Source organism: Myotis davidii, unplaced genomic scaffold, assembly GCF_000327345.1.
Source record: "Myotis davidii unplaced genomic scaffold, ASM32734v1 scaffold921, whole genome shotgun sequence".
NCBI lineage: Eukaryota > Metazoa > Chordata > Mammalia > Chiroptera > Vespertilionidae > Myotis > Myotis davidii.
The window spans coordinates 85,125-96,209 of NW_006291191.1; the positions used below are offsets into that span (position 1 = coordinate 85,125).

General features: G+C 51.5%; 1 protein-coding gene across 1 annotated transcript in view; it reads left to right on the plus strand.

The window, feature by feature from the left end:
* VAV1 (vav guanine nucleotide exchange factor 1) overlaps positions 1-11,085 on the plus strand; it is a 62,766-nt gene that overhangs the window by 40,463 nt on the left and 11,218 nt on the right. The window contains exons 8-23 of the mRNA XM_006764329.2: positions 755-823; positions 1,034-1,137; positions 1,699-1,798; positions 2,359-2,454; positions 2,686-2,754; positions 3,238-3,324; positions 3,427-3,512; positions 3,920-4,052; positions 4,674-4,783; positions 5,501-5,602; positions 5,838-5,935; positions 6,018-6,040; positions 6,205-6,250; positions 7,288-7,424; positions 7,773-7,838; positions 9,143-9,174. Coding sequence (XP_006764392.1) covers positions 755-823; positions 1,034-1,137; positions 1,699-1,798; positions 2,359-2,454; positions 2,686-2,754; positions 3,238-3,324; positions 3,427-3,512; positions 3,920-4,052; positions 4,674-4,783; positions 5,501-5,602; positions 5,838-5,935; positions 6,018-6,040; positions 6,205-6,250; positions 7,288-7,424; positions 7,773-7,838; positions 9,143-9,174 — 1,358 coding nt within the window. The remainder of the gene's footprint in view (positions 1-754; positions 824-1,033; positions 1,138-1,698; positions 1,799-2,358; positions 2,455-2,685; positions 2,755-3,237; positions 3,325-3,426; positions 3,513-3,919; positions 4,053-4,673; positions 4,784-5,500; positions 5,603-5,837; positions 5,936-6,017; positions 6,041-6,204; positions 6,251-7,287; positions 7,425-7,772; positions 7,839-9,142; positions 9,175-11,085) is intronic.

Consider the following 11,085-nt stretch of genomic DNA (forward strand, 5'->3'; position numbering starts at 1 on the left):
TCTCCATTATTGTCTTTGACTTTCTATTTTCTCTATTTACTTTGGCAATTTCTTTTTAGACAGCTTCATTGAGCTGTACTTGCCATACTGTACAATTCACCCATGTAACATACACAAGTCACTGGCTTCAGGTTTATACACAAGGTTGTGCAACCATCACCACTATTTAATTTGAGAACCTTTTCATCATCCCCCAAAGAAACCCCATACTCCTTATCCATCCCTCCCCCGAAGTCCCCATCCTCCCCCAGCACCTGGCAACCAGTAGTCTACTTTCTGTCTCTTTGAATTTGCCTATTTTGCCTATTTCCTATAAATGGGATCACACAATTTGTGGCCTTTTGTGTCTGGCTTCTCTCACTGAGCATCACGTGTTCAAGGTCCATCCCCGTTGCAGTGGGCGTCAGTCCTTCACTCCTTTTCATGGCTGAGTGACATTCCAGTGTGTGGATGGACCGCGTTTTGTTACCCATTGATGGACACTCAGTTGTTCCCACTCGCAGCTCTTGTGAATAACTGCTGTAAACAGTCACGTACATGTTCGCTTGTGCACCCTCTCCACCTCTGTCTCTCTTTCTGCCTGCCTTTGTGTCCTTGTCTCTGTCTTTTCTCTTTTCTTTCTCCATATCGCTCTCTCTTTTTTGCTTGGTCTCTCTGTTCCCTCTCTCCAGCTCTGACTCCCTGTCCCTGCCTCTCTTGGACGGGGCTGGAGACAGGGTCCCACCTCCCCCATCCCTCTCTCCCCTCCCTGCAGCACTTCATGAAGCCCCTGCAGCGGTTCCTCAAACCTGAAGACATAGAGATCATCTTCATCAACATCGAGGTACGCCGGCCTGTCCCCAGCCCCCCTGCCCCATCTGGTTCACCTGGTCTCTGATCCCCCCTCCGGGGCTGCTGTCAGCCGGGAGCCATCTGCTGGCCCCGTCTGTCCCCAGCAGTGTGGGGTTTGGGAATTGGGCAACACAGGGCGAGTGGATGACCCTTCTCCTGAGCCCCAGGCTTCTGCCCGGCCCTCACCCCTCCCTCTGACCAGGACCTGCTTCGCGTGCACACTCACTTCCTGAAGGAGATGAAGGAAGCCCTGGCCACCACCAGTGCACCTACCCTCTACCAGGTCTTCATCAAATACAAGGAGAGGTGAGGCCAGCCGGGAACCCTGAAGGTCACCCTGCCCTGCCCAGGCGGGGCGTTTGAGGGACTTTGCCTGTAGAGATCACTGGACAGGGAGGGTTTTTCTTTCTTTGCTCATGGGCAAGGGGCTACCCATCTCTGGTTCAATCTCTGGCTTTGCCTTTGGTGAGCTGTGTGTGGTTCTGGGAAGTCAGTTAACGTCTCTGTGCTTCTGCTTCCATATCTGTAAAGTCCGTGTGGTACAGGACTGGTCAATCAATACCTAAAGTGCTTAGCACAGGGCCTGGCACATGGTATGTGCTCAATAAGTTTATTAAGTAAATGAACATTGAGCAGAGATGATTTTCCCAGTGCTAAGAGCTTCTTGTGCATGATCTTGTTTAATGTTATAATAGCCCCATTAAGGAAATGCTATTGTTATGCCCATTTTATAGACGGGGAGATGGAGGCTCAACATCACCCCACTGGAAAGGAGTGGGCCGGGTGGGACTGACGCCTAGAGCTGCCTGACGTTGGTGCCGGCCACTATTACCCGTCCAGCCACTGCTACCTGTCCCCTTCCCACAGGTTCCTCATCTATGGTCGCTACTGCAGCCAGGTGGAGTCGGCCAGCAAGCACCTGGACCGCGTAGCCAGCGCCCGGGAGGATGTACAGATGAAGCTGGAGGTTGGGGCCGGGCCCCGATGCGGGGGGTGCTCTCCCACTCCTTCACAGGCCCTGGGGCAGCAGGGAGGACACAGAGTAGGAGATGGCATCGCTTTCTGCTTCAGTGCAGCCAGGGATCTTCCCATCGGGGGTTTGGGGAAGGAGGTACTAGAGCAAGAGGAAATGGACTGAAGCACTGAGCCCTGACGCCAGGCTGAGGTCCTGACCCTGAGCTGAACTCTGACTCCAAACTGAACCCCAGGCCTGGGCTGAGCCCCAGTTCTGGCTGTGCACCAAGTCTGGGCTGAGCTCCAAATTCACACTGAGCTCCGACCCTGGACTAGCCCCCAACCTGGCCCCATGTGTGGTGGAAGCACAGAGAGGGCAGGGGTGGTGAGGAATACTGTGTGCCCCGTGCATCCAGCCTGTCCCTCCACCTCTCTCCAGCCCCACTCAGCTGGTGAGGCCTGGGCCTCCATCCCATGGCATTCTTCCTCAGGGGAGAGAGGATGCTTCTCGCTCTAGAAAAATCCACACCTGCCTTCACCTCATCTTGCTTATCTGGTTCTCTGATCCCCCAGGAATGTTCTCAGCGAGCAAACAATGGGCGGTTCACCTTGCGGGACCTGCTGATGGTGCCAATGCAGCGAGTACTCAAGTACCACCTCCTTCTCCAGGTGCACAGCTGGGGACCTCCGAGGTCCAAAGATTATGGGCTTGGCATCTCTACCTCCCTGTGCCATAGGAGTGAGGGTGGGGCTAGCTTCTGGAGGCTGGACTCTAGGGCCCTCTGGGAGGGTCACTGGGACCATGCCTGGCCTCCTGGGACAGCAGGAGGAGGGAGAAGGATGGAAGGCCTGGGGGGAGAGGGCAGGCCCAGGTGATGTCTGCCTCTGTGGGTCATGCAGGAGCTGGTGAAACACACGCAGGACACAATGGAGAAGGAGAATCTGCGGCTCGCCCTGGATGCAATGAGGGTGAGTGGTCACACGCAGGGGTGTCAGTCACATGCATTCAGGACAGCACAGTGCAGTGCCACCCAGACAAGTCACATCCATGGGCAACACCTCCCCCCCCACAGGGTCACATGCCTGTGTGATCAGTTATTGACTCAGGAGGATACTGACATGCTGTGGACACTCTCTTTTTAAAAATACATTTTTATTGATTTCAGGGAGGACATGAGAGGGAGAGATAGAAACATCAATGATGAGAAATCATTGATCAGCTGCCTTCTGCATGCCTTTCACTGGGGATGGAGCCCGAAACCTGGGCATGTGCCCTGACCAGGAATCCAGCCGTGACCTGCTGGTTCATAGGTCGATGCTGCGCCACACTGGACAGGCTGGACACTGATTTTAAGACTCTTGCTGGCCCTGATGGGGGCTGACCCTACCCCTGGCCAGTTAGGGGGCTGGGCTGGGTGAGGGCGCCCAGACTCACACCTGGCTAACCCCCAGGACTTGGCACAGTGTGTGAATGAGGTCAAGCGGGACAATGAGACGCTGCGGCAGATCACCAACTTCCAGCTGTCTATTGAGAACCTGGTGAGGGGCTGGGGCTGGGAGGGCCAGGGGCGTGGCCACGCAGGGAGGGAGTTTGGTCTCCTCCTTGGTGGCCCCTTGCCGGATTCCTTGCCTGCTGCCTAGGACCAGTCTCTGGCCCACTATGGCCGGCCCAAGATCGATGGGGAGCTCAAGATCACCTCCGTGGAGCGCCGCTCCAAGACAGACAGGTGGGCGGGGTCTGAGTGGGGCCGGGCCCAGGTTCTTAGGTAGGTCAGTGGGTGGAGTTAACACATCTGGATGGAGGTTCGGCATGGGCGGAGCCAGGTTTCTAAATAGACATGTGGGTAGGACCACCCAGACCAGGGGGTGGAATCGAGATGGACAAGGCGAAGACAGCATTGTTGTGTGGAGCCAAGACCAGCAGATGGCCGGGCCAGCAGGGAACACATGAGTGAGGGCAAGATGGGCAGGTGGGCAGGGCCAAGTTGGCCACGAAGAGAAGGGTAGGAGTCCTAGAATGGTGGGACCTAGATGGACAGCGGGGTGGACCTGGAGGGTGGAAGGAACCAGGCAGAGAGCTGGTCGGGACTGTTGGGAGAAGCCAGGCAGAAGCACCTGACCCAGCTGCTCCCAGGTACGCCTTCCTGCTCGACAAAGCCCTGCTCATCTGTAAGCGCCGAGGGGACTCCTACGACCTCAAGGACTTTGTGAACCTGCACAGCTTCCAGGTTCGAGATGACTCTTCAGGAGAGCGTGACAACAAGAAGGTGGGGTTCTGAGGCCAGAACTGGGGACCCCATTGCTAGGAAGCGCCAGTGCTTGGAACACACCTCTTGGCCTTTGCAATGCCCGTGAGCATTTGTCTCGGACGTGAGTGTGTGTGTGTGATTTTAGATATATGGGTGTGTCGTAACAGTGCTTGAGACACACCTCTTGGCCTTTGCAATGCCCATGAGCATTTGTCTCAGATGTGAGTGTGTGTGCGTGATTTTATTTTTTTTTTATTTTTTTTAATATATTTTATTGATTTTTTACAGAGAGGAAGGGAGAGAGATAGAAAGTTAGAAACATCGATGAGAGAGAGACATCGATCAGCTGCCTCCGGCACATCCCCTACTGGGGATGTGCCCGCAACCCAGGTACATGCCCTTCACCGGAATCGAACCTGGGACCTTTCAGTCCGCAGGCCGACGCTCTATCCACTGAGCCAAACTGGTTTTGGCTGTGTGTGTGATTTTAGATATATGGGTGTGTCGTGGGCAACCCTTTGCCATGATAAATGCAGGTACTGGACCCACCGTTTTCTGCTTACAGGGGTAGGGGTGGTGGGCATGTGGCTACACCCTCTGCAGGGTGGGTACTTCATTCTGAACCCTGCTTCCCTGCAGTGGACTCACATGTTTCTCCTGATCGAGGACCAAGGTGCTCAGGGCTATGAGCTGTTCTTCAAGACGCGAGAACTGAAGAAGAAGTGGATGGAACAGTTCGAGATGGCCATGTGAGACCCCTCCTCCTCCGCCCTTATACCCTCAGAGGACTCCCACAGGTGCAGGGGCTGAGAGGCAATTCTATGCTCTTGTCTCACATCTTCTTTGACATTCTGTGGGACTACTCTGAACTTCAGTTTCACCATCTGGGAAATGGGAGGGACAGGCTGAAGGCTGTCTGCATCCACAGAGTGCCAAGGTTCTGTGCAAGCTGTGGTTACCAACCTAGAACTGTTTCCTCCTCTTCCTCCTTTATTTATTTATTTTTTTGTTCTTCCCCTTGAAGTGAAATTCACATAACAAAAATTGAACCAATTTAAAATGTACAATTCAGTGGCATTTAGTCCATCACATTCTTGTGCAACCATGACCTCTAATTCCAAAACATTTTCATCCCCACCCCCGAAAGGAGACCCTGCACCCATGAAGCAGCTACTCCCCAGTTTCCCCTCCAGCCCCTGGCAACCATCAGTCTGCTTTCTGTCTCCTCCCATGTTCATAGCAGCACTGGTCCAAAGTATTCACAGTGGCTAAAAGATGGCAACAACCCAGATGTCCATCAGTAGATGAATGGCTACATACAATTCAATACATCCATGCAGTGGAATGGTATTCAGCTGAAAAAAGGAAGGAAATACTGACACATCCAAGCAGCAGCATGCATGAGCACTCTCTTCTTTTTTTATGGCTGAATACTATTCCATTGTGTGGAACTGTCTCCCCTCTAGCTCCAACATCTACCCTGAGAATGCCACGGCCAACGGGCATGACTTCCAGATGTTCTCCTTCGAGGAGACCACGTCCTGCAAGGCTTGCCAGATGCTGCTGAGGTGGGAGTCTGAGAGGATGGGCCTGGGTCCTGGGCTTGGTCAGCACTTCCTCTTTAAGGGGGCTCCTCCAGCCATCGCTCCCCTGCGTGGGGAGGTGGGAGGCTCTCCTTCGATCTTAAGCTTCTCCATCTCTCTCCTGCTCTAAAGACTATCCAACCCTTCATGTTAATGGTGAATGATTGGCTGTGTTCATCAACGGCACTGACTCTCCTTTATCTCATCTCCTGCATGCCAGAGGCACCTTCTATCAGGGCTACCGTTGTCATCGGTGCCGGGCACCTGCACACAAAGAGTGTCTGGGGAGGGTCCCTCCCTGTGGCCGCCATGGGCAAGGTACCAGTGGGAGACAGGCCAGGGGTGGGCTTGGTTCTGCGTGGGGTATTTCCCATCCTAACCTTTCTTTTCCCTCCCATAGATTTTGCTGGAACTATGAAGAAGGTAAGACTTTTGTGTGTGCCTGGAAATACTGGGGGGTAATGGCAGGAGGCCTCGGGAGACCCCAGCAGTGGGCATGGCCCTTCTCTGGGTGCTCAGATAGGGGCTGAGGAGTCCCCAGGCTGGGCTCAGGTAGCCACTCTGGTTTTCTTGGTCTCTCCCTCCAGGATAGGTTGCATCGCCGGGCTCAGGACAAAAAGAAGAATGAGCTGGGTGAGTCAGCACGGCGCACTGTGTATTCCAGGCAGAGGGAACAGCATATGTAAAGGCTAGGAGGCAGGGAGGCAAAGCATTACGAAAGAAGTGAAAACAATTTTCTGTGACTGAGAGAAATAAACCATTTGCTAATAGTCGCGCAGAGTGAGTGTAAAGAGTCAGATTTCATGTCCATTATTTATTTGTATTGATATACCTACATGCATACATATTTCAGCTTTATTTGCAGTAGTAAAAAATTAGAAACAACTGAAATGTGCTCAATAGGAGGAAATATATATGAAGATGTGTATGTGTGCATATATCCAGTATGTGCCCTTACTACATCTGGCTTCTTTTATTCAGCACAGTGTTGGTGAGATTCATTGATGTGGTTGCTGGTAGCAGTAGCTTGTTCTCCTTCATGGCTGTATAATATTCCACTGTATGATTATATCACACTCTATCCAATTTATTTTAAAAATATATTTTTACTGATTTGGGAGAGAAAGGGAGAGGGAGAGGGATAGAAACATCAATGATGAGAGAGAATCATTGATTGGCTGCCTCTTGCAGTGCTCCACACTGGGGATCAAGCCCACAACCCATACATATACCCTGACCGGGAATCAAACCGTGACCTCCAGGTTCATAGGTCAACACTCAACCACTGGTCCACACCAGCTGGGCTGTTTATCCATTTTATTGAGGACATTGGTTTGTTGCCAGTTTTTGGCTCTTGTGGACCAAGCTGCTGGGAACATTTTTGCCTATGAGTTTTGTGGACATGTGTTTCCATTTCTCTTGGGAAATTGCTGGATCGCTGGGTAGACATCTGTTTAGTTTTAGTGGAGACTGCAAACAGCTTTCCAAAGTGGATTCCCACCAGCAATGTAGGAGGAGAGTTCCAGGTGCCCCCATCCTGGCCACCACTTGGTCTTGTCAATCTTTTATAAAGTTTGCTGCCCCGGTGGGCGGTGAGACTCAGGTCCGAGCATCCCTGAGTACCCAGCCCACGGTGGGACTCAGATGGCAGTCTCTCTCCTCCCTTCCAGGGCTGCCCAAGATGGAGGTTTGCCAGGAGTACTACGGGATTCCTCCACCCCCGGGAGCCTTGGGACCTTTTCTACGGCTCAACCCCGGAGACATCGTGGAACTCACCAAGGCCGAGGCTGAGCAGAACTGGTGGGAGGTACAGGTTGGGGCTGTGGGAGTGAGGGAGAAGGGCCCGAGTGTGAGGTCAAGGGTGTGGGTGACCCTGGGAAGTGGAGTCATGGCCTCCCTGCACTCTGGCGAGGGAAGGCTGGTCTGGAGGAGGTGCCTGGGGAGGGTGGTGTAGGCAGAGATTTCCAAGGCTGGCCGGCCCTTCTGAGCTGGCTGTCTTCCCCGGAAGTCGATACTGCTCAGCACATTCTGGGTCATCCCGGTCACAGAGACAGCGATGGACGGGCAGAGTGGCCATGAAATAGAAAGATGGACACACATGCGAGCAGATGCCTATGACCTCTCTCTCCATGTTTTTTTCCTCCTGGCGTTTTAGGGCAGGAATACAGCTACCAATGAAGTTGGCTGGTTTCCCTGTAACAGGGTCAAGCCCTACGTGCATGTGAGTGCCTCAAGACTGGACGGAGTGAAGGCAGGGGAGTCCAGAGGGGGTTCTGAGAGGACAGGAAGGCTTGGGGAGACCCCTGAGATAGGGAGGGGGCTACCCGTCATGGCAGGTCATTCTCAAACTCGAGGTTCTGCCGACCTCTGTCCCCATTCCCCTCCCCCAGCCCCCCGGCACCTCCCATCTACTTTCTGTCTCTTTGGATCTGACTCCCCTCCGGACCTCCTGCGAGTGGAATCACACGGCATCCGTCCTTTTGTGTCTGGCTTATGTCACTCAGTATGATGAGTTTAAGGTTCATCCATGTTGTGGTGTGTGCCAGAATCTCCTTCCTTTTTAAGGCTACGCAATATCCCATTGTCTCATGGGCCACATCTTGCTTATCCATTCATGCCAGGATAGACACTTGGGCTGCTGCCACCTTTTGGCGAGTGTGAATAATGCAGCTGTAAACGGGGCTGTATAAATATCTGAGTCCAAAAGAGCAACTGCTTTGCCATGTGGCGATTTTATTTTTTTGAGGAACTGCTGCTATCTGGTTTTGCATAGAGGATGAACCATTTTCATTCTGGCTAGTAATGCAATTAGAGTTCCATATCCTCATCAACACTTAACTTCCTCCCTCCCTCCCTCCCTTCCTTTCTTCCTTTCTTCCTTCCTTCCTTCCTTCCTTTTTCTTCCTCTTTGTCCTCTTTCTCTCAGTCCCCTGTCTTTCATTCTGTCTCTCTTATTGTCTCTCTCTCGAGGGCAGCCCTCCTCATGGACCAGAGGTGGTAGAAATGTGCCCTTTTACATTTATTTAGATCAGGGATTGGCACACCTTCCCTGTAAGCAGACAGTACACACTTTCAGCTTCTGGGTGAGACGCTCTCTGTTGGGGCACTCACCTCCGCCACAGTGGTGCCAGAGCAGCCAAAGATGCTCCATGAACGAGGAGCGTGGCCGTGTTCCCGTGGGCCCTGGCTTATGAGTTTCATATTATCTTCATGTGCCGGGAAATAATAGTCTTTTAAAATATTTTGTCAACCATTAAAAAAAATCTAAAAACCTTTCTTAGCTTGGAGGTCATGGTAAAACAGGTGTCTGGACAATCCTGAATTGTGTGATAGGGGACCAGCCTCTCCCACTAGATTCCGGAAGTGTCTTCCCAGTGGACAGTACAGGGCTTGGTACATGATAGGCATTCAGGAAGTGACAGCGGAGTGAGTGAGTGAATGAGTGAATGAATGAATGAACAAAGTGCCCTTCAGAGTGTTGCCAAGATGGGCTCTTTGTCCTAAGTCTCGGTCTCTTGTCCCTAGGGTCCCCCTCAGGACCTGTCAGTTCATCTCTGGTGAGTAGAACCACCTTCCTTCCTTCCTTTTTTTTAAAAAAATATATATTTTTTTATTTCAGAGAGGAAGGGAGAGGGAGAGAGAGAGAAACATCAATGATGAGAGAGAATCATTGATCAGCTGTCTCCTGCACACCCTACACTGGGGACTGGGCCCACAATCCGGGCATGTGCCCTGACTGGGAAAATATTTTTTAAAAAAATTAACCATGTTAAGCCCTAGCCGGTTGGGCTCAGTAGATACAGCATCGACCCAGAGACTAAAGGGTCCCCAGGTCAATTCGATCTTAATCCCCAGATCCCCAATCCTGGTTGGGGCGCATGTGGGAGGCAACCCATCAATGCGCCTTCCTTACTTTCAAGTTGGGGTCTCTCTGGGGTGGGTGCCTGAGGAGGGGCCTCCAAACCAATCAGTTATCCACTCTTTGAACCCTGGGCATTGGCGGTTGGGTCCAGCCCAGCACCGGTAGCTGCTGAGGAGAGAACAGACAAAAGAGGGGCCCCAAACTTTAGGAGATGATAGTCTCATGGCAGGAAAATCATGGTGACCATGGCAGTGGTGGTCCCCATTGTTGTTGTTTTTTTGGAGCACCTACTATTTATAGAACTTTGAGGGGTGACGGTTTACAGTGTTGCTTTTGGAATCCACTGGCCTGGGTTTAAATCCTGACTCCAACATTTCCCAGCTGTGTGACCTTGGGCTAGTAAGTCACCATCTCTGTGCTTCAACTTCCCTCTCTGGAAACTAGATGAAATCAATATTTACTTTATAGGATTGTCTTGAGGCTCCATAACTGGCGCACAATAAGCACTTGGTTATCTGTTGTTTTCATCATTAGCTATTGTCACATTTCATCGATCCTGAGTGTTCATTCACACCCCCCCGCCCCCGCACACACACACACATTTTAACATCTTTTACAATCAATGGAGCCTCCGTCTTTACCTTATTTTATGGGTAGTGGTTTTCATTTTGTAACGGTCCAATAAAGAACGGTGCCTTTTACAGTCGTTGACGACTTAGACCGGACCTAACAAGAGTGTTGCTTTTATGACCATGTGTCAGCACATTTAATTCTTGTCGCAGCCTTTTGGAGTAGGTGCTATTCTTAACTCCCTTTTTGCAGAGGAGGAAACGGTGGCTCAGAGAGAAGGGATCTGTCCAATGTCACACAGTGAGGAAGTGACAGAGATGGGATTCCACCCAAGTCGGCCTGACTTTCTGCCTCTTGAGAGTCATGGTAACACAACGAGCACAGAACAACCTTGTGAATTTCATATATGAAGTGCTTCGACTGCATTCTCGCCATTTGCCAAAAGTGTTCCTCTGTGGCGGGTGGGCTTCTCACCCTCTTTCTAGAGGAGGAATTTGGGGCTCAGAGCGGAAAAACCAGTTCCTGAGGTCACAGAGCATGTAGGGGGCAAAGCCAGGATTCCAACCACAGTCTCTCCAGGCTGTGCCCACCCCTGCCGGGAAGTGGTCACCAGAGCGGAAAATGGGGTGAGGAGAGTGAAGCATTCACTGTGGGTGAAAAATCGAAGGGGGCACCAAAAACCTCAGGCACTGAGGTCCACAACATTTTAATGTAACATTTTAAAAAATTACGATCAAGGCAAAAAAGTATCCTTGATGAGCAAGACATCAAAGTTGTAAATACAGATAGGGTAGGACAGGGCTGGGAGCAGGAAGAGGTGAACTGTGTTGAATCAGGCAAGTGCAGAATCAGACCGTGTGTTTATTTAAAATGTTGACATTTTGCTCATCATGGGTTTTTTTTGCACTCATTTAAAAAATATATGTTTTTATTGATTTCAGAGAGACAGAGAGGCAGAGAGAGAGAGAAGCATCGATGTGAGAGAGAAACATTGATCAGTTGCCTCCTGCACGCATCCCAACTGGGGATAGAACCC